Source organism: Molothrus aeneus, chromosome 31 (assembly GCF_037042795.1).
Source record: "Molothrus aeneus isolate 106 chromosome 31, BPBGC_Maene_1.0, whole genome shotgun sequence".
NCBI lineage: Eukaryota > Metazoa > Chordata > Aves > Passeriformes > Icteridae > Molothrus > Molothrus aeneus.
This window is the reverse complement of record NC_089676.1, coordinates 3,259,285-3,278,029: the sequence shown is the minus strand read 5'-3', so window position 1 is coordinate 3,278,029 and position 18,745 is coordinate 3,259,285. Positions and strand designations below refer to the sequence as shown.

The 18,745-nt window shown below is 52.7% G+C and overlaps 1 protein-coding gene across 2 annotated transcripts; it reads right to left on the bottom strand.

Moving 5' to 3' along the window:
- Positions 1 to 401: 401 nt before the first annotated feature.
- Positions 402 to 17,556, bottom strand: POGZ (pogo transposable element derived with ZNF domain). Of its 2 annotated transcripts, none has more exons than XM_066568170.1 (18): positions 17,190 to 17,556; positions 14,523 to 14,647; positions 13,123 to 13,298; positions 12,511 to 12,619; positions 11,800 to 11,979; positions 10,572 to 10,784; positions 10,058 to 10,167; positions 9,265 to 9,575; positions 8,843 to 8,997; positions 8,145 to 8,245; positions 7,751 to 7,897; positions 7,041 to 7,175; positions 6,434 to 6,588; positions 5,747 to 5,887; positions 4,904 to 4,963; positions 4,402 to 4,514; positions 4,086 to 4,110; positions 402 to 3,558 (listed from the first exon to the last, which is right to left on the bottom strand). In XM_066568170.1, the coding sequence occupies exons 2-18, from the start codon at positions 14,644 to 14,646 to the stop codon at positions 2,037 to 2,039; spliced, it is 3,777 nt and encodes a 1,258-aa protein (XP_066424267.1). In that variant the 5' UTR covers position 14,647; positions 17,190 to 17,556; the 3' UTR covers positions 402 to 2,036. The 2 variants fall into 2 exon arrangements, with proteins under 2 accessions (XP_066424267.1, XP_066424268.1); XM_066568171.1 differs by lacking the exon at positions 17,190 to 17,556 and adding an exon at positions 16,366 to 16,503.
- Positions 17,557 to 18,745: the final 1,189 nt, after the last annotated feature.

The following is an 18,745-nucleotide window of genomic DNA, read 5'->3' as shown; positions in this document are numbered from 1 at the left end:
TGGGAATCCTCAAAAAACCGTGGGAATTCTCCTGGGAAACGCAGATTTCAGGAAGTTCTGGAATTCTGGGTGGATGCTGTGGCCCCAGATCCCAATTTTTACCGAAATTGTGGAATTTCTGAGGTGGGAAAAGCCCTTCTGGGATGGAGCGCAGGAATCCCTAAACCCTGTCCACGATTTTGGGGCATCCCATGGGATTTTTCCTCAAAATCCCAAACCCGGAGGGATTTCGAGGCCACAAAAATCCAATTAAAATGGAATTTTTCCCCTCCCCATTTCCAAAATTCCTCCGGCAGCATTTTCCCAACTTTTCCTTAAAAGAACCCAGGAATTCTCCACGGAAAAAAACAATTAATTAAATCCAGGATTTTTCCACCCAAATCCCATGGGAATGAAGGAAATTTTTCCACAATAAAAACACTGTTTATTTATAAATCCATTTCCCTGCTTTTATTCCACATTTTCCACTCCTGTACAATTCCATGATGATCCATATTTTTTTTTTATTTTTAAATTTTATTTATTTTGAATATTTTTTTAATTTTTTTTTCCTGTTTTTCTTCCGGGAAAAAACCCAAAAAAAAAAAAAACTCCACAAATCTTATGGAAAAACAGGTGCCAGGTGCCTCTGGAACTTGGGAATTCCAAGAATTTTTAAAATAAAAAAACAAACAAACAAAAAAATTTCCCAAAAAACATGCAAATTCCGGTAAAAAATCGGAGCTGGCAGTGAAAAATCAACCCAAAATCTTTTTTTTTCATGGATTTTTTTCGGGTTTTTCGTCACAGTTTTAGTCACAAATCCCAGATTTTTCGACCCTAAGGAAGGTGGGGTTTTTCCAGGATGGTTATTTTTTAAATAAAGTTGATAATTAACAATCCAAAAGGGGGGAATCCAAGGAGAACTTGGGGTTTTCTACCCCTCCAATGGGAAGGTTCTGGGGAGAAATTGGGAAAATTGAGTTCCTGGGGCAGGAAATTGAGTTTTCCTGGGCAGGAAAAGCAGCGCCAATCCCAAAAACTGCTGGCGTGGATGGTGGCTCCACAATTCCCAAGCCAAATTCCCTCAAAACTCCCTAAGGTTCCACCAAAATTCCACCCAAATTCCCAATTTCCATTAAAAAACCCCAAAGTAACTGAATCTTCGCAGCCAATCTGAAGGAATTTTCTGTAAGAAACAGGGATTTTCTGGGTTAAATTCCAAAAAAAAGTCAAGGAAAAAAGAAAGAAAAATTCCCCCAATTTTTTTGGGAGTTAAATCCAGGGACTTTTTGTCTTCTTGGAAAAAAAAACCGGGCACAAACGACGTCAAATTCCCACCGCTAAAAACCAGGAATTATGGTACAAGTGAGGTAAAGAAAATTCCCAAAAAATATCCACCCACGAGAGAGAATTCCAAGGAAATACCAACACAGTGAATCCAAGGGTTTGGTTTTTTTTTTTCAGTTTTTTTTAAATTTAAAAAAAAAGAAAAAAAAGTCACGAAAATCCTCCCAAAAAATCGGCGGAAACAGCAAATCCGGAAAAATCCCAGAAATCCGCTGGGAACTGGGATCTGATCTCTTTGTTCCAAAAACTGGGAATGTCCTTTGTTTTGGGGCCAAAAATTTGGGAATATGCTTGGGTTTTTGGGGCTAAAAAATGGGAATATCCTTTAATTTCTGAGGTGGGTTTGGCTCTCCGAAAACAGGGAACATCCTTTAATTTCTGGGGCCAAAACCAAGGATTTCCTTTAATTTTGGGGGCCAAAAATAGGGGATATCCTTCAATTTTTGGGGTGGAAAATTGGGAATAGCCTTCAACTTCGGGGACGTGTTGGGATCTCCAAAAAACAGGGAATATCCTTTAACTTTTGGGGGCCAGACACTGGGAATATCCTTCAATTTCTGCGGCCAAAACCTTGGAATATCCTTCAATTTTCGGGCCCAAAACCAGGGAACACCCCTTCCACTCCTGGTGCTCCTCGGCCTCTCCAAACCCAGGAATTTCCGGGATGAATCCATCCCATTTTTTTTTTCCTTTTTTTCTGGGAATTCTCAAATCTCCATCAGCTCCAAGTCCGCCTCCTCGAAGCCGTAGAAGGACTCGGCCTCGCTCTCCCCCTCGAAGAGCCGGTGCAGGATGTCAGGGTCGGCCTCGGGGTCGTCGTTCTCCGGGAATTCCGGGGAGGATTCCCGGGTTTTGGCGATTTTCAGCCTCTCCTCCATGGCGGCGATCAGCTCCTCCTGCTCGTCGCCGTTGCGCCGCGGGGATCCCGAGTCCCCGGCCGGCCCTGGCAGGACGCTGGCCACCAGGAAGGATTTCCGGATCAATTCCGGGCAATTCCCGAGCACTTCCAAAGCTTCTCCCAGCCACCCCAGCAGCAGCTGGAGCAGCGCGGAGGAGTCGGAATCCGCCAGGTCTCTCGCCCGCTCTCTCCATTTTTTGTGGAGGAAATTTTTCAGGGACCTCTTGACGCACACGTCCAGGGGCTGGGTGCGGGAGCTGCACCCCGCGGGGATGACGGCCGGCAGCGCCCCGGCCGCGCTGAGCACGGCCAGCACCTCCTCGGACAGGTGCGTCCGGTGGCAATCCAGCACCAGCATCCCTTTGGAGGCGCCGCCCCGGCACTCCGTGTGCTTCCTCCACACCCGGGCCGCCCACAGCTCCATGATCTCGTCGTCGCCGCAGCCGCTCTCCTTGGACTCCAGCAGGATGGATTTGGGCAGGGCGGTGGGGCAGGGCGGGCGGCCCCTGGAGATGACCAGGGCCGGGAGGACGCCGCCGTCGGCCAGCAGGGTCAGCACCAGCTCGCACCAGGGCTCGCCGTTGCCCACGGTCTGCAGCGCGCTCTCCTTGCGCTCGTCGCTGCCCAGCACCTCCGCGTCCAGGAACAGCGAGATCTCGTCCACGGCGGCGATCATGGCCGGGGGCAGCTCCTGCGCGTGGATCTGGCGCTGCACGAACTCGATGAAGGCGCCGGCGTTGCCCTGGATCTCCTTGGGCAGGGGGTGGGCGACGCCGCGGCGCGTGTGGGTGCTGAGGTGGTGCCGCAGCATGAACCTCACGGCCCACTCGTAGGAGATCTGGAACCCCCCCTCCAGGGCCCTGCCGATCTTGGTGGCCTTCTGGAAGAGCGTCTCCTCGTTGACGGGCAGCTGCTGCTCGCGCTGCGTCAGCACCCACTCGGCCAGCTTCTCCTCGGCCTCCAGGCTGAGGTATTTGCCCTCGGGCAGCTCGGGGCGCTCGTCCTGGAGGGCCCGGCAGCGGCGCAGCCAGCGGCGGATGCGGCGGGGGGGGCTGCGGAAGTGCCGCGCCGCCTGCTCGGGGCTGGAGCACAGCGCGAACAGCACCACGCGCAGCTTCCGCACCGACAGCGCCTCCTTGCGGCCGGGCTCGGGCTCGCGCTGCGCGGGCTCCGGCGGGCTCGGGCCGGGGGCGGCCTCGGGCGGCGGCGGGGCCGGGGCTGGCGGCGGGGTCGGGGCCGGGGCCTGGGGCTTCTGGGGCGTCTGGGGTTTGGGAGGCGGCGGAGGGGAGGGCGTTGGGCAGGGAGGGGGCTGAGGCGCGTCCTGGGGGTGCCTGGAAAAAAGGGCGAGTGGGAAAAGTGAAATATTGGGGCGTTCGGGGATGGGGAGGAAAGGGGGAGTGGGAAAAGTGAAATATTTGGGGCGTTCGGGGATGGGGAAAAAAGGGCGAGTGGGAAAAGTGAAATATTTGGGGCGTTCGGGGATGGGGAGGAAAGGGGAGGGAAAAAAGGAAAAAAGGAGAAAAAAGGGGGAAGAAGGGGAAAATGAGGGCAGAAAAAAGGGGGGAAGGGGAAAAAAGGAAAAAAATGGGAAAGGGGGGAAAAGGGAGAGAAAGAAGAGGGGGGAAAGGAGGAAAAAGGGGGGTAAGGAAAAAATACAGGGAACAAAAGGGGGAAAAAGGAGAGAAAAAAAAGGGGGAATAAGGAGGGAAAGGGAGAGGGAAAAGGGGAAGGAAAAAGGGAGGGAAAAGGAAAAACAAGGGGAGGGAAAACGGATGGAAAAGGGAGGAAAAAAGATGAGAAAAAATTCCCAATCCCATGGACTGGGAGGGATGAGGATAAACAGGAATTTTTGGCTTACCTGGAATGTGATATCCAAGAAGGCCCTGGAATGAAACAGAGTATTCCCAGTTTTCATTCTGATTCATTTGAGGTGTTTTAGGTTTTTACTTCTATTTAATTTTATTTAGAGGAATGTGGGACTTGTGGGAATTCCTGGAAAAACTGGAATCAAGCCAAGCTCCCTCAGGAATGAATTCTGAATTTCCATCCCATTAAAAAAAAAGTAAAATTAATTCAGTTTATTCCCAACCCAAGCTCCAGATTATGAAGATTTCTTGGATTTTGGCCAGGATTCCAGGTTTTTCCCATTTTCCCGGGTTTTTTCCCAGTTTTACCTTGGACAATGATGTTGCTGGACTCGTGGGAGGGGTTGAACACCAAATGTTTGGCCATGGAGTCGCCCTCAGAGGTGACGAAGAGGCAGGAGGAGCATGAGAGCCTCACCCCGCTGGGAAACGGGAAAAAAGAGAGAAAAATGGGGGACAAAGGGGAAAAAAGGGGAAAAGAGGGGAAGGAAAAAGGGAGGAAAATGGGAGGAGGAAGAAAAAGAAATAAACTTTATTGTCAGATATAAAAATCTGTCCAACCTCTCATTAATAATTAAGTCATTACTATCAATTGTTCCTTGCTAGTAATTAAACTAATAATAATTAAAATATTGACAATAATTGAAGATTAAATAATAATTATTAATAATTAAAATGAAAATTCCCCCCCAGTGAGAATGGGACCCATAAATCCCAAAATCCCTGGATTTTCCCCCAGAATGAAAAAGGTCAGGAATTCCTGGGGGCTGGAATTCCCCTGGAATGGGGATTTTGGGAATTTTTTCCATACCTGGCCGTGTAGTTCTTGAACAAAGCCAAATATTTGGGGCTTTTCCGGGGAACGTGGTTGCTGGAGAGAGAAAGAGGTGGGCAAGTGAGGGATAAGCTGGAGAAACGGCTGTAAAGCCAAAGAAAACACCCCACAAATAATAAAAAATCCCCTATAAACCACTGGAAAACTGCTCAGGAGCCCAAAATTGTTCCCAAATCCCAGATTTTTCCATCCTTGATCATGTGGTTGGCGTAGGCGCGGGAGCAGCAGGAATTCCTCCGTTTTTGCCCCGTTTCTCCCCTGTTTTTCCCCCGTTTTTGCCCCGTTTCCCCCCCCATTTTGCCCCGTTTTTCCCCAGTTTCCCCCCATTTCCCCCAAACCCCGTACTTGATCATGTGGTTGGCGTAGGCGCGGGAGCAGCAGGAATTCCTCCGGTTTTCCCCCATTTTCCCCGTTTCCCCCCCATTTCTCCCCTGTTTTTCCCCCGTTTTTGCCCAGTTTCCCCCCATTTGCCCCAAAACCCCGTACTTGATCATGTGGTTGGCGTAGGCGCGGGAGCAGCAGGAATTCCTCTGGTTTTGCCCCGTTTCCCCCCCGTTTTGCCCTGTTTCCCCCCCGTTTTGCCCCGTTTTTCACCCTTTTTTGCCGTTTTTGCCCAGTTTCCCCCCATTTCCCCCAAACCCCGTACTTGATCATGTGGTTGGCGTAGGCGCGGGAGCAGCAGGAATTCCTCTGGTTTTGCCCCGTTTCCCCCCCGTTTTGCCCTGTTTTTGCCCCGTTTCCCCCCCGTTTTGCCCTGTTTCCCCCCCGTTTTGCCCCGTTTTTGCCCAGTTTCCCCCCGTTTTGCCCCAAACCCCGTACTTGATCATGTGGTTGGCGTAGGCGCGGGAGCAGCAGGTGCTGTAGCGGCACAGCGAGCAGTGCACGTAGGTGGGGAAGTGGTTGGGGAAGTCGGGGATCTCGAAGCTGCACTCCAGGCACGTCTGCCGGCCCAGGCCGCTCCTGGGGCAAAACACGGCAAAATCCATCAAAAGCAGCACTTGGGGAGGGCCTCGGTGGGCGGGGAAGGGCATGGGAGGATTTAGGACGGGCGTTTGCTACAAATGAATGATTATTTAAAACCAATCAATATTAATGAACTAATATTAAATTATCAATAGTGTCAATATTCCAGGACAGAATTCCAGCTTTAATTCCCTGTTTTCCAGCTGCACCTTTCCAAACCAACCTCAGAAATCCTGTTTTTTTTCCCAGAATGACACAATTTTCTCCTGAAATTTCCCCTATTTTCCCAGAAAATCACTGATGTTTTCCTGCCAGCTCTCTTGGGGATGCTTCACTGGCTGGGGAACCCCAAAATTCCCACTCTTTCCCCAGATTCCTGTATTTTCCCTGGTTTTCCCTCGAGTTTCCCCAAAATTCCTATTTTTTCCAGGAAAAGCACTGACTTTATCTTTTGCTGGCTCTCTTGAGGATCCCATGGTGGCTAGAGAATCCCAAACTCCCATTTTTTCCCCAAATCCCCGTTTTCCCCGGAAAAGCGCTGACGTTTTTTTGCCGGCCCGGCGGGGGGCGTTGCGGTGGCACAGGAAGAGGGGCTGGGGGTCGGAGGAGGGTCCCAGGGGCGCCGGGTCCGGGCCCATCCCGTGGGGAGGCTCCAGCGGCAGCGAGCGGGGCTGGCCCCGGGACGCGCGGATCGTCACCTGCGGGAGCACCAAAAATCAGGGAAATCGGGATTCTCCACAGGGAATCTGGGCTTCGGACGAATCCCCAGTCACTGCCATCAAACACCCAACCAGCTCCATAAAATATCCATTAACTCCCGGAAATATCCAATTAACCATAGGAAATACCCCGGGAACCCCAGTAAGTTCCTAATCAATCCCATTAAATTCCCAATTAATTCCACAAAATTCGATGAATCTCATTACATTCCCAAGGAATCCCAATAAATTCCCAATGAATCCCACCACACACCAAACTCCGTGTGAAATCCACTCAATCCCATAAACCCCTCCCCAAATGCCCCCTTAATCCCACCCCTTTCCCCATCCCCGCCACCCCCAGCCAACAAAAGCCACAGGGATTTTCCCAGGAGTTTTTCCCGGGAATTTTTCCAGGAGTTTTTCCAGGAATTCTCCTGGGCAGGGCGTGCCTTGGTGCCGGGTTTGAGCCCCTCGAGCTGCTTGGGCTTGCGGAAGGTTTTGTGGTGCTGCAGCTTGTGCTCAATCTTGTCCTTGGCAAACAGGAACTGCAGGCGGCACTTGTTGCAGTGGTACACGCTCTTCTTCTGGAAAAAACCATCAGCATTAATTAATCATTAATTGTTCCGCTAGGCGTTATTGTTTATTAGTTAATACCTGTTGTTAAATAGGTATCAATTATATATTGAGTACTGAATGGATATTAGGACTGAAAACTGCACTGGTTGCAGTGGTACACGCTCTTATGGGAAAAAGCAGTAATTAGTATTAATTTTTTTTAAATTAATTATTTAATAGTTATTAAGTAGCTATCAATTGTTTATTGAGTATTGAATGGGTATTAGAACTGCAGGCGGCACTTGTTGCAGTGGTACGTGCTCTTCTTCTGGAAATAATTTTTTAATTATATTATTAATTCATTAATAATTATTAAGTAGGTATTATTTATTAATTATTAAGTATGTATTAGTTATTAAGTAGGCACTTTTCCCAAGGAGTTCCCTGGAACTGGGGCTCTCCTGGTGCCTCATGAAGTGCTGCTGGAAGGCGCTGCCGCTCTTGAACACCCTGAGGCAATTCCCAAATGCCGTTTTTCCCCAATTCCCTCCCCAAATCCCGTTGCTCCCAGGAACTCCCGTTGTTCCCGGGAATGCCCGCTCACCTGGTGCCTCATGAAGTGCTGCTGGAAGGCGTTGCCGTTCTTGAACACCTTGAGGCAGTAGGGGCAGAGCAGGTGCCGCGTGTCCTCGTGGATCAGCCGGAAGTGGCTGTCCACCTCCGAGTACAGCGACGAGCGGTACTGGCACACCTGCAAAACCCGGGAAAACCGGGATGGGGGCGGGAAATCCAGGGAGCCGGGGTGTTTGAACAGGACGGGGGAAAATGGGGAAAAAATCCCGGGATCTGGGGCATTTCAGCAGCAGGGTGTGGGAAAATCCCAATTAACAGGGGAAAGTTCCATCTTTTTTCATACCTGGCACACACAGGGAATAACTCTAGGATTTCTGGGGTGGGAACTGGGAATTCCAGGCGGGAATTCCTGGAGTTTTCCATACCTGGCAGACGTAGGGCATCTCCCCGGGTTTGTGGGTGTCCTTCATGTGCTGCAGGAAGAGCGGCTCGCTCTCAAACGCCCACTCACAGATCTTGCACTTGGCTGCACCAAAACCAGGGGAAAACGGGCAAAAGTTGGGAAAAATGTGGGAGTTGGAGGTGTGTGGGGAAAGGAGAAGGGGGGAAAAGAGGGAAAAGAAGAGAGAAAAGCAGGAAAAGGGGAAAAAGGAAAAGGGGGAAATGGGAAAAAGCAGGAAAAGGGGCTAAAGGGAGGGGAAATGGGAAAAAGCAGGAAAAAAAAAAAGAGGGAAGAGGGAAATGGGAGAAGGTGGAACTGGGGCTGGAGAAAAGAAACTTGGCTGGGATTTGGAGTGGATTTTGTGGTGACCTTGAGCAAGGGCCAAGGGAGGAGCGACAACTTTCCTTCCATAAATTCCCACTAAATCCAGGAGGAAAATCCCGATTTAGGGATAAAAAATTCCCGGAAAAGCACGGCTTAGTGGACTTTTAAGAGCTGTGCACGCTCTCCAGGTGGAATTGGGGCTGGAGAAGTGAAACTCGGCTGGAATTTCGGGTGGATTTTGTGGTGACCTCAAGCAAGGGGTGAGGGAGGAGGGACAATTTTCCCTGTCCAAAACCCCGATGAAGCCCAGAGGAAATTCCCAGGTGAGGCCCAAGGAAAAGCAGGAAAAGCACTGACTGCTGGACTCGTAGGGGCTGTGCACATTCTCCAGGTGGCACTGCAGCTGGAAGGGCGTGCTGAAGTGGCGGTAGCAGTGCTGGCAGATGGTGTGCACGTCCACCTCCCCGTTCTGCTGGTCCAGCTCCACGTGGTGCTTCATGTGGTTCATGAACCTGCAGGGACAGAATTCCCGGAGATTCCCGTTCCCCGTCCTGGGAAAACGCACTCTGTGCATCGCTCCCAGCCGGGTTTGGGCTATTCATGGGGTATTCCTGGCAAATTCCTGGATAGTTCCTCACTGGGGGGTGTTCTTGAGGCTGCGGTGTCCACGCCCCGACTGCCTGTCATTCCCACACAACTCCCACGATCCCAATTTATTCCTGGGTTATTCCCAGACAATTAATGGATAATTAGTGGATAATTAGCAGATAACAGCTCACCGGATGTTGTTCTTGAGGCGCTTGGTGCAGTGGGGGCAGCGGAAGGACGTGGGCACCCTGGGGCACGGTGGCACAGCCGCCCCCTTGCCCCCGTCCCGCCCGTAGTAGAACTCATCCACCAGCATGATCAGCTTGGCCTGGGCGGGGTCGGCCCCGCCCTCACCTGGCTCAGGTGCAGCCTTGGGCGGGGTCGGGGGCGGGGCCGGGGCCGCGCCCTGGGCGGGGGAGGGGGCCTTGGCCGAGGGCGGGGCAGGCTCGGAATCCAGGGATTTGCGTTTCTTCAGGAATTCCACCAGCTCCGGGCAGCAGTACTGTGGAAACAGGGTAATTAACGGCTGCTCGCTAATTGGGGCTGGGGTAATTAATGAGAGACAGTGAGCTGGGGCTGGGACAATGAATATGGAGACATTGAACTGGGTCTAGAACGAATCCCCACTTGTTAAACTGGGTCTAGAACGAATCCCCACTCATGAAGCCGGGCCTAGAATGAATCCCCACTCGTTAAGCCAGGCCTAGAATGAATCCCCACTCATGAAGCCGGGCCTAGAATGAATCCCCACTCGTTAAGCTGGGCCTAGAATGAATCCCCACTCGTTAAGCCGGGCCTAGAATGAATCCCCACTCATGAAGCCGGGCCTAGAATGAATCCCCACTCATGAAGCCAGGCCTAGAATGAATCCCCACTCGTTAAGCCAGGCCTAGAATGAATCCCCACTCATGAAGCCGGGCCTAGAATGAATCCCCACTCGTTAAGCCAGGCCTAGAGCTCCCCAGTCCTGGGATGACCACTTACACACATGTGGCCCCGCAGCGCCTCGGTGACGCGGAACTGCGAGTCGCACTTGGGACAGACCTTGCGCCCCCCATCCTGGAAATCCAGGCTGGGAATGGGAGAGGAGCTGCCTGCAGCGGGACAGACACGGATCAGCTCCCAGTGCCACCATTTCCACTTCTCCCCTGCCCCAGACACTCATAATCCCAAAAAAATCCCCAATTTTCCCACCCTTTGTCCCACAAAGCCTCCCAAAATTCCCTATTTTTCCCCTTCCCACCCTTTGTCCCACAAAGCCTCCCAAAACCCCCCATTTTTCTCTTTTCTACCCTTTACCCCACAAAGCCTCCCAAAATTCCTTATTTTTCCCTTTCCCACCACCCTTTGTCCCACAAAGCCTCCCAAAACCCCCGTTTTTCTCTTTTCTACCCTTTACCCCAAAAAGCATCTTAAACCAACTCCTGCCTCCCACGAACCAGGGGCACCCCCCGCAGGACGGTTCCCCGGCGGAACTCCCCTGGTTTAGGGCATTTACCTTTGCGGGGCGCGGCCGAGGCCGAGGCCTCGCCGGCGGGGCCGCGCTGGGCGCTGCCGGGGCTGCTGTTCGGCACGGCCAGCGCGGCGGGGCCGTGCGCCAGCGAGGGCACCGTGCCCAGCGTGTTCACCAGCTTGGCCACCTCGGGGCCGCCGCTGCCGCCATCGCCGGGCACGCCCGGGCGCTTCACGGTCACGAAGCTGGCGATGCTCACTGCGGAGGGGAGAGCGATCCGTGGGATTCCCGACGGGAACGGGGCTGGGAACTCAGCCACCTCCTCCGGTTCCCTCCCTGGGGCTTCACCAGAAATGGTTTGGACAAAATTCCAGCGAAATTCCGGCCTGGAATTCTACCCCTGCCCCTTGGCCTGGATCTTCTACCTTGAGTCTCCCCCAGGGATGGTTTGGACAAAACTCCAGTGAAATCCCAGCCAGGAATTCCCAAACTGAACCACTTTTTTACCCAAACTGCCCAGATTCTCCTCATTTCCTAACATGTGAATAAACTCTGAGCCAAAAGCAAACTCAGGCCCAGCTCCCAACACCACCCCCTGGCTCCCATGGATTTTTCCATGAGAATTCCCGCAGGAATTTGGGCTAGGATCGAGAATTTGGGATATGATCAGGAACTCGGGCCAGAATCCGGAACCTGGGACATGATCAGGAATTTGGGCCAGGATCTGGAACTCTAGTCGGGACTGGGAATATGGCATATGATCAGGAACTCGGGCCAGGATCCGGAATTTGGAATAGGATCAGGAACTGGAGCAAGGATCAGGAATTTGGGATTTGGTCAGGAATTTGGGCTCGGCTCAGGAACTGGAGCAAGGATCAGTAATCTGTGATAGGATCAGGAACTTGGGCCAGGATCCGGAATTTGGGATAGGATCAGGAACTGGAGCAAGGATCAGGAATTTGGGATTTGGTCAGGAATTTGGGCTCGGCTCAGGAACTGGAGCAAGGATCAGGAATCTGGGATAGGCTCAGGAACTGGAGCAAGGATCAGGAATCTGGGATAGGATCAGGAACTGGAGCAAGGATCAGGAATCTGGGATAGGATCAGGAACTTGGGCCAGGATCCGGAATTTGGGATAGGATCAGGAACTGGAGCAAGGATCAGGAACTGGAGCAAGGATCAGGAATCTGGGCTCGGCTCAGGAACTGGAGCAAGGATCAGGAATCTGGGATTTGGTCGGGAATTTGGGCTCGGCTCAGAACTGGTGACTCACTCTGCTGGGGCGCCTGGGCCTGGGGCACGGTGCTGCGCAGGGTCAGCGTGGCCGGGATGACCGTGGCGAAGGCGTTGGTGGCCGGCCGGCCGGGCCCGGCGCTGCCCGGCCGCACCTGCGCCACCGGCGAGAACACCTGGGGAACGCCAACTGCTGGTTTAACAAACTGGGTACCTGGGGCTTCAAAGACAAACAGAGAGCCGTCATCCGACCCCAGTCCCAAAAAGAGAAATTTGGGATTTACAGCTTTAATCCAGGCGCGAGTAATCCCAAATTAGGAATCTCTATCTGGAATCAGTCAATCCCAGCTGCTGGGTTAACAAACCGGGTACCTGGGGCTTCAAAGACTAACAGAGAGCCGTGATCCAACCCCAATCCCAGGAAATATGGGATTTACAACTTTATTTGGGATTTACAGCTTTTATTCTTATTAATGATAAATATTATTAATATTATTAATGATGATCACCTGGCACAAGGGTGATGGGGCCCACCTGGCCCATGGGGTTCTACACTGGCCCCTTGTCATTGTTATTATTATAAACGATTATTAATGCTATTATTATTATTATTATTATTATTACCTGGCACAAGGGGGATAGGCTCATGGGGCTCTGCACTGGTCACACCTCATCACCATCATCATTATTAGCATTATTCCCATTACCAGCTATTACTGGATGGTTCTCATTTGATTAATGAATTAATTACCTGGCACGAGGGTGATTGGCCGGACGGTCTGGCCCTGCTGGACATTGAGCACGATGCCCACCTGGTTCATGGGGCTCTGCACAGGCCGGACGTTCTGCACCGGGAACCCCTGGAACCCAAGGGATGCATCAGCCCCAAACAGTCCCAAACCAACCCAAAACCATCCCACACCAACCCAAAAACCGTCCCAAACCAACCCAGAAAATAACCGCTGCAATCCAACGGATCCGTCACCCTCGGGCCATTCCTGAGGGAATTCCAACCCCAAAAAATACCCCAAACAAACCTGGAAATCACCCAGGATAAGAGTTGGGTTTTGGGGCTTAGGATTGGGATTTAGAAATGGGTTTAGGATTTGGGTTGGGGTTTAGGATCAGGATCAGGACTGGAATTTGGGGTTCAGGATTGGGGTTCAAGGAAAACAAAACCTCTGGAGGGTTTGAAGTTTTGTTGAGCCAAGCACTCATAGGGCTCCAACCCCCATCCCACAGCCCGGGGGACTTTGGTGTGACAGGAAAAGCAGCACCCAAACCGGAGCGAGGAATGGGAATTTTTCCCAGGAAAGCAGGGTTTTCCCGGGATTCCCCGGGCAGCTGTGGGCCAGGAGCTGACCTGGGTGGTGATGAAGATGGGCTGGGTGCCCGCGGGCGGGTTGGTGCCGTGGTTGGCGTTCTGCATCAGCTGCACCGGCCGCAGCAGCGGCTGCGTCACCACGGCCCCCAGGCCGGGCGCGGGGCTCTGCGCCAGCAGCAGCGACTGCCCACCCGGCTGGACGGCAGCATTCCCGCCTGGAAAACAGCCCAGAGCCATGGGGAAACGGGGAAAGGGCAGGGGGAAAGGGGGGGAGAGATGGGGGGAAACACAGGGGAAAGGGCAGGGGGAAAGGGGGGAAACACAGGGGAATATGGGGGGAAACACAGGGGAATATGGGGGGAAAACACAGGGGAATATGGGGGGAACAGCCCAGAGCCATGGGGAAACGGGGAAAGGGCAGGGGAAAGGGGGGGAGAGATGGGGGGAAACACAGGGGAAAGGGCAGGGGGAAAGGGGGGGAAACACAGGGGAATATGGGGGGAACAGCCCAGAGCCATGGGGAAACGGGGAAAGGGCAGGGGGAAAGGGAGGGAGAGATGGGGGGAAACACAGGGGAAAGGGCACGGGGAAAGGGGGGGAAACACAGGGGAATATGGGGGGAACAGCCCAGAGCCATGGGGAAACGGGGAAAGGGCAGGGGGAAAGGGGGGGAGAGATGGGGGGAAACACAGGGGAAAGGGCAGGGGGAAAGGGGGGAAACACAGGGGAATATGGGGGGAACAGCCCAGAGCCATGGGGAAACGGGGAAAGGGCAGGGGAAAGGGGGGGAGAGATGGGGGGAAACACAGGGGAAAGGGCAGGGGGAAAGGGGGGAAACACAGGGGAATATGGGGGGAAACACAGGGGAATATGGGGGGAAAAACACAGGGGAATATGGGGGGGAAAAAACACGGGGGAATATGGGGGGAAAACACAGGGGAATATGGGGGGAAAACACAGGGGAATATGGGAGGAGAGGGGGGAAAACACAGGGGAATATGGGAGGAGAGGGGGGAAAACACAGGGGAATATGGGAGGAGAGGGGGGAAAACACAGGGGAATATGGGGGGAGAGCTGGGGGGAAAGGGGGGAAAAGGCAGGGGGATAGGGGGGGAAAAATGCAGGGGGGAAAGGGGGAAAAAATCAGTGGGAAAATGGAGAAAATCCAGGGGAATACAGGGGGAAAATCCGTGGGAAAATAAGTGGAGGAAAAAGGGACAAAATTAAGTGGGAAGAGAGGGATAATCCATGAGAAAATTCATGGGAATATGGGGGGAAAAAAAATCTGTGGGGAAAGGGGAAATGTAAGTGGGGAAAGTCAGTAGGAAATATGAAAAAGTCACTGAGAAAAATGGGAAACATCAGGGGAAAAAAAGAGACAATGAAGTTGGAAAAGGGGGAAAATTGGGGAAAATGAAGTGGGAAAAGGGGGAAATGACCTGTGGGATTTTTCTCCATGGAATTGTAATCCTCCACCACGGAGTCCTCGATGACGTCGCTGATTTTCTGCCATGGCTCCAGCTCCTCCTCCTCGCATTCCATGAAAAGGTCCGTGTCTGCCATCCTGGAAAAATGGGGGAAAAAGGGAATTTGGCACTAAAAAACTCGCAGGGATTTTTTTTCCAAAGGGAGGAATGGGAATAATGGGTCTGGGTTGGTTTTAGATCCCAAAATTCCAAGGGAAAACAAAGGGAGCTAGAAATTTTCAGATTATTTCTGTTTTTTTTCCCAGGGAAATTTGTGGAAAATTCTTGGATTTCACAAAAAATTGGAATTTTTTCCTTCCTCTCCCATTAGGGAATTCCATGTTATTTCATGGTTTTAAAAATTTTAAATCAAAAAAATTTAAGATTTAAAAAAATGCCAAAGGATTTTTGGTTATCCCGAAATTCCCAGCTTAGAATAGGCAGCAGGAGCTTCAGTTCGGGGGGCTTTTTATTAAAATCTGAATAAAATAAAAATAAAAGCACTGGGAGGAGAATTCAAAGAATTTTGGGATCAAAGGAAAAATTTGCAGGGATAAAAACAAAAATTAACCAGAGCTTCCCAATCTGGGAATTCTCTCCATTGCTTCAGCCTGGGATGGGGGGAATAGTGGAAAATTTTCCTGGAATGGGGGGAAAAAATGGGATTTTGTTGTCTCCCATCCCACAGGCAGAACCTTGGAATGCTCTCCTGCCTCTTCCCAAAAAATTCCTCATCTCCAGGCCTTGAGAAGCTGGAAAAATAATCCCAAAAATATCAGGAATGGTTGGTTTTCTTTGGCTTTGAAGTGGATAACACACCCAAATTAGATGTTAATAATAATTACTAATTCTGTTTAATTGGCAGCCCTAAAACACCCAGGAATTGGGAAAATTCTGGGAATTTTGAGGAATTTGTGAAACAAAATGCAAATTTCCTTTGGGACTTGACCCTTCACCTTCCCACCCATAAAAAAAAAACAGGAAAAACCTCATCTCGTTAATTTATCAGATTTAATTTCTGCTAATTAATCATTAAAAGCCTCTAAAATCCTTTATTTTGATGTTTAAATTTTTTTTTATTATTATTATTTTTCCAGCACCTTTGGGAATTTTTCTGGTGGGATCCCTCCCATCCTCTGCCCATGCTGGGATCAGGTGAATCCCAATAAAATCCAGTGAATCCAAATGAAATCGGGTTTTTGGGAAGCAGGATCCCATCCCTCCCCAGCTCCCTGGCACATCCCAGCCCCAGGGAATTCCAGCAAAACCTCAAGATCTGGGAATTTTCAGAGAAGCAGCCTCGGGAGGGTTTTGGGGATGGAATCCCAAATCCTGCTGGAGGGAGGGAATTCCTGAGCCTCTCCCAGGAGTTTTGGGATCCCGGCAGGGGAGAAAATGAGGAGCTTTCCCATTTTTTCCTGCTTGGATCCGGGAGGGATGAGGGGATGGAGCTGCTGCTGAGAGTGACAGGAAAAAGTGGGAAGAGGGGTGGGATGGTGATCCCAAATCCCTGAGGAGAAGGCTGGAAAACCCACCCCAAATCCCTGAGGAAAGGGCTGGGATGGAAATCCCAAATCCCTGAAGAAATAGGTGAGATCCCTGAGGAAGAATGCTGGGATGGCACTCCTGGATCTCTCAGGAAAAGGCTGGAACACCAATCCCAAATCCCCGAGGAAGGAGACTGGGATCCCAATCCCAAAATCCCGAGGAAGGAGACTGGAACATCAATCCCAAATCCCCGAGGAAGGAGACTGGGATCCCAATCCCTGCGGCCGAGGGGCTCCCTCCCCTCACGGCGCTGGACAGGGGCACTCACTCAGCGAAGGTGGAGCACCAGCAGGGCCAAGGATGATGGGGGGGTGGTCTCACCCTGCAAACCGCTGATCCAGACCCTCCCCTTTTCCTTAGCCTCTCCTAAAAACCGGGAAAAGGCCGCTTCTCCCGAGAACTCCGGGAAAAGCCCCCCCGCACACCCTCAGCGTATTGTGACGGCTAAGAAAGAGAGGGAAAAATAATCCCTGTGCCCAACATGGCCGCCCACCAGCGAAGAAGCGCCGCCAAAGAGAGGAGGGGGCGGCAGCACCGGGAGACGGGGGAAAGGACGGACACGACCGCCCCTTCCTCACCCCGGCGGTGGCGACCGGGGGGTGACCGTGAGGGAACCGTGAGGGGACCGCCGGTATGGCGGGAGGGGGTGCGCGGAGGGAGCGGCGGTGGGGCCGCATCACCACCGCCCCCCTCCCCTAAGGGCGGCCGCTTCACCGCGCCCCCCGGGCCGTGAGGGCTGCGCGCGGATCCCTCCGCGTCCCTCAGCGCCCGCCCGGGCCCGGCGGGAGCGGCCGCCGGAGCCGCCGCGGCTCCTCCCCGGCCCCTCCTCGGCACCCCGAGCCCTCCCTCCTCCTTCTCCTCCTCCTGCTCTTCGCCTCCTCCTCCTCCCGCCACCGCTTTGTGTACGGCGCGCTCCGGCCCTGCCGCCCCCCCCTCCTTCATTCCCTCCTTCTCCCCCATTCCCGGGCGGTTCGAGCCGGTTCCACCATCACCGATCCCCCCCCACCATGTCCATCTCCTACCGCCGCCGCTGCCACCCTCGGGGGGCCCCGCCGCCTTCATCCCCCCCCTTCCCCGCGCCCCCCGCCTCACCTTCCTCAGCGCTGCCGCCGCTCGCTCCTACGGGGCTCCGCCGCTCTCCGGGCGAGGCGACCCGCAGGGCACGGGGGCAGGTGGCATGAGCCCTCCCCCTCACACTTGGCGGGATGCTGAGGAGGAGAAGGAGGATGAAGATGGTGATGAAGAAGAAGAAGGAATTATCCCTGGCTCTGCTCGCCCTCTGTACGTTCTGCCAGGGGGCGGCTCCGTGCTTGGCGTGCGTGTGGGTTTTTTCCCCCCCCTCCTCTACTTCACCCCTCACGGAAAAGGGGGGGGATAAGAAAAAAAAGGTCGTCGGGCCCGGCGGGCTGATACAGGCGCGCGGCGCCCGCAGCCGCACCACACACACAACACACACACCACACACACAAAAAGGGGACCTGGCCGGCGGAGGGATACCGCTGACGTCACTTCCGCCTGCGCGCGGTGACGTCACGAGGCCGGACCCTGAGGCGGCTGAGGGAGGGAAGGGGAAGGGCGGGAAAATGGCGCCTCTGGGTCGCGACCCCCGCCCGCCCCTCGCGGCTCTCCGCCTCATGGATCCGCCGCTGCTGCGGGGCCGAGGCCGCTCTGAGGCGCTGAGCGCTTGGGGAGCGGCGGGACAACGGCCGGCGCTGCTACCGGGCCGGTGTCCCGCGCTGGCTGTGAGCGGCCCGAGAGCCCCTCAGGGCCGGGCGGGCCGTGAGCAGCGGTCAGCCCTCACAGCTGAGGGATGCTCGGGGCCGCAATCTCACACCTCAGGCCAAAATCGTCCGCTTGAGGGCAGAAATTCTCCCCCTGAGGCTAAAATTGTCCAGCTGAGGCCAAAATTCTCCACCTGAGGGCAATAAAGTTTCCCCTGAGGCCAAAATTGTCCAGCTGAGGGCAGAAATTCTACCCCTGAGGCCAAAATTGTCCAGCTGACGGCAAAATCTCCCACCTGGGGCAGGTGTTGGTAAAACAGCCCAAAAACTGAGTGAAAAACAGCCAGAAAATGGAAAAATAAATAAGAATTTACATCTCTTCAATAATAAAGGAACTACCCCAAAATAATAATTTAAATTTCTTTATTCATAGCAAAAGAATCTTTTTTTTTTTTTCTGCTTTTCCTGGTGGTTTGTGGAAAAAAACAGGGATGTAAAAAAATGGAATTATTTTGGAAATTCCAAAATAAACATTCCCTGGAAGGTGGGGGGAAAAGGGCAGATTGCTTAAAAATTCCATACTAAAGAAATACATAATCATTAATTAATAAAATTAATTCTCATTAGGGCACAACCCCGGCAGGAATTAGGAGTGAAATCCTGATTCTCCAGAGGAAAAAAAAAAAATTTTTTCACCCAGGAAAGCCACAAAATATTTTTTAAAGTTGCTGAAATCCCCTGGGAGAGAATTCCCTGGAAACATTCCGAAAATCCCGAAGTTTTGAACCAAAACTCCTCCCTCCTTCGTTATTTCCAAATTCCTTCTCCAGGCTGGTAAAAAGTCAGGAAAATTTGGAATAAAAAGGAGAAAATCGGGGGCGGGGGGGACAGCGGAAATTCCACGGAGGGAGAAGTTTGGAAGTTTCC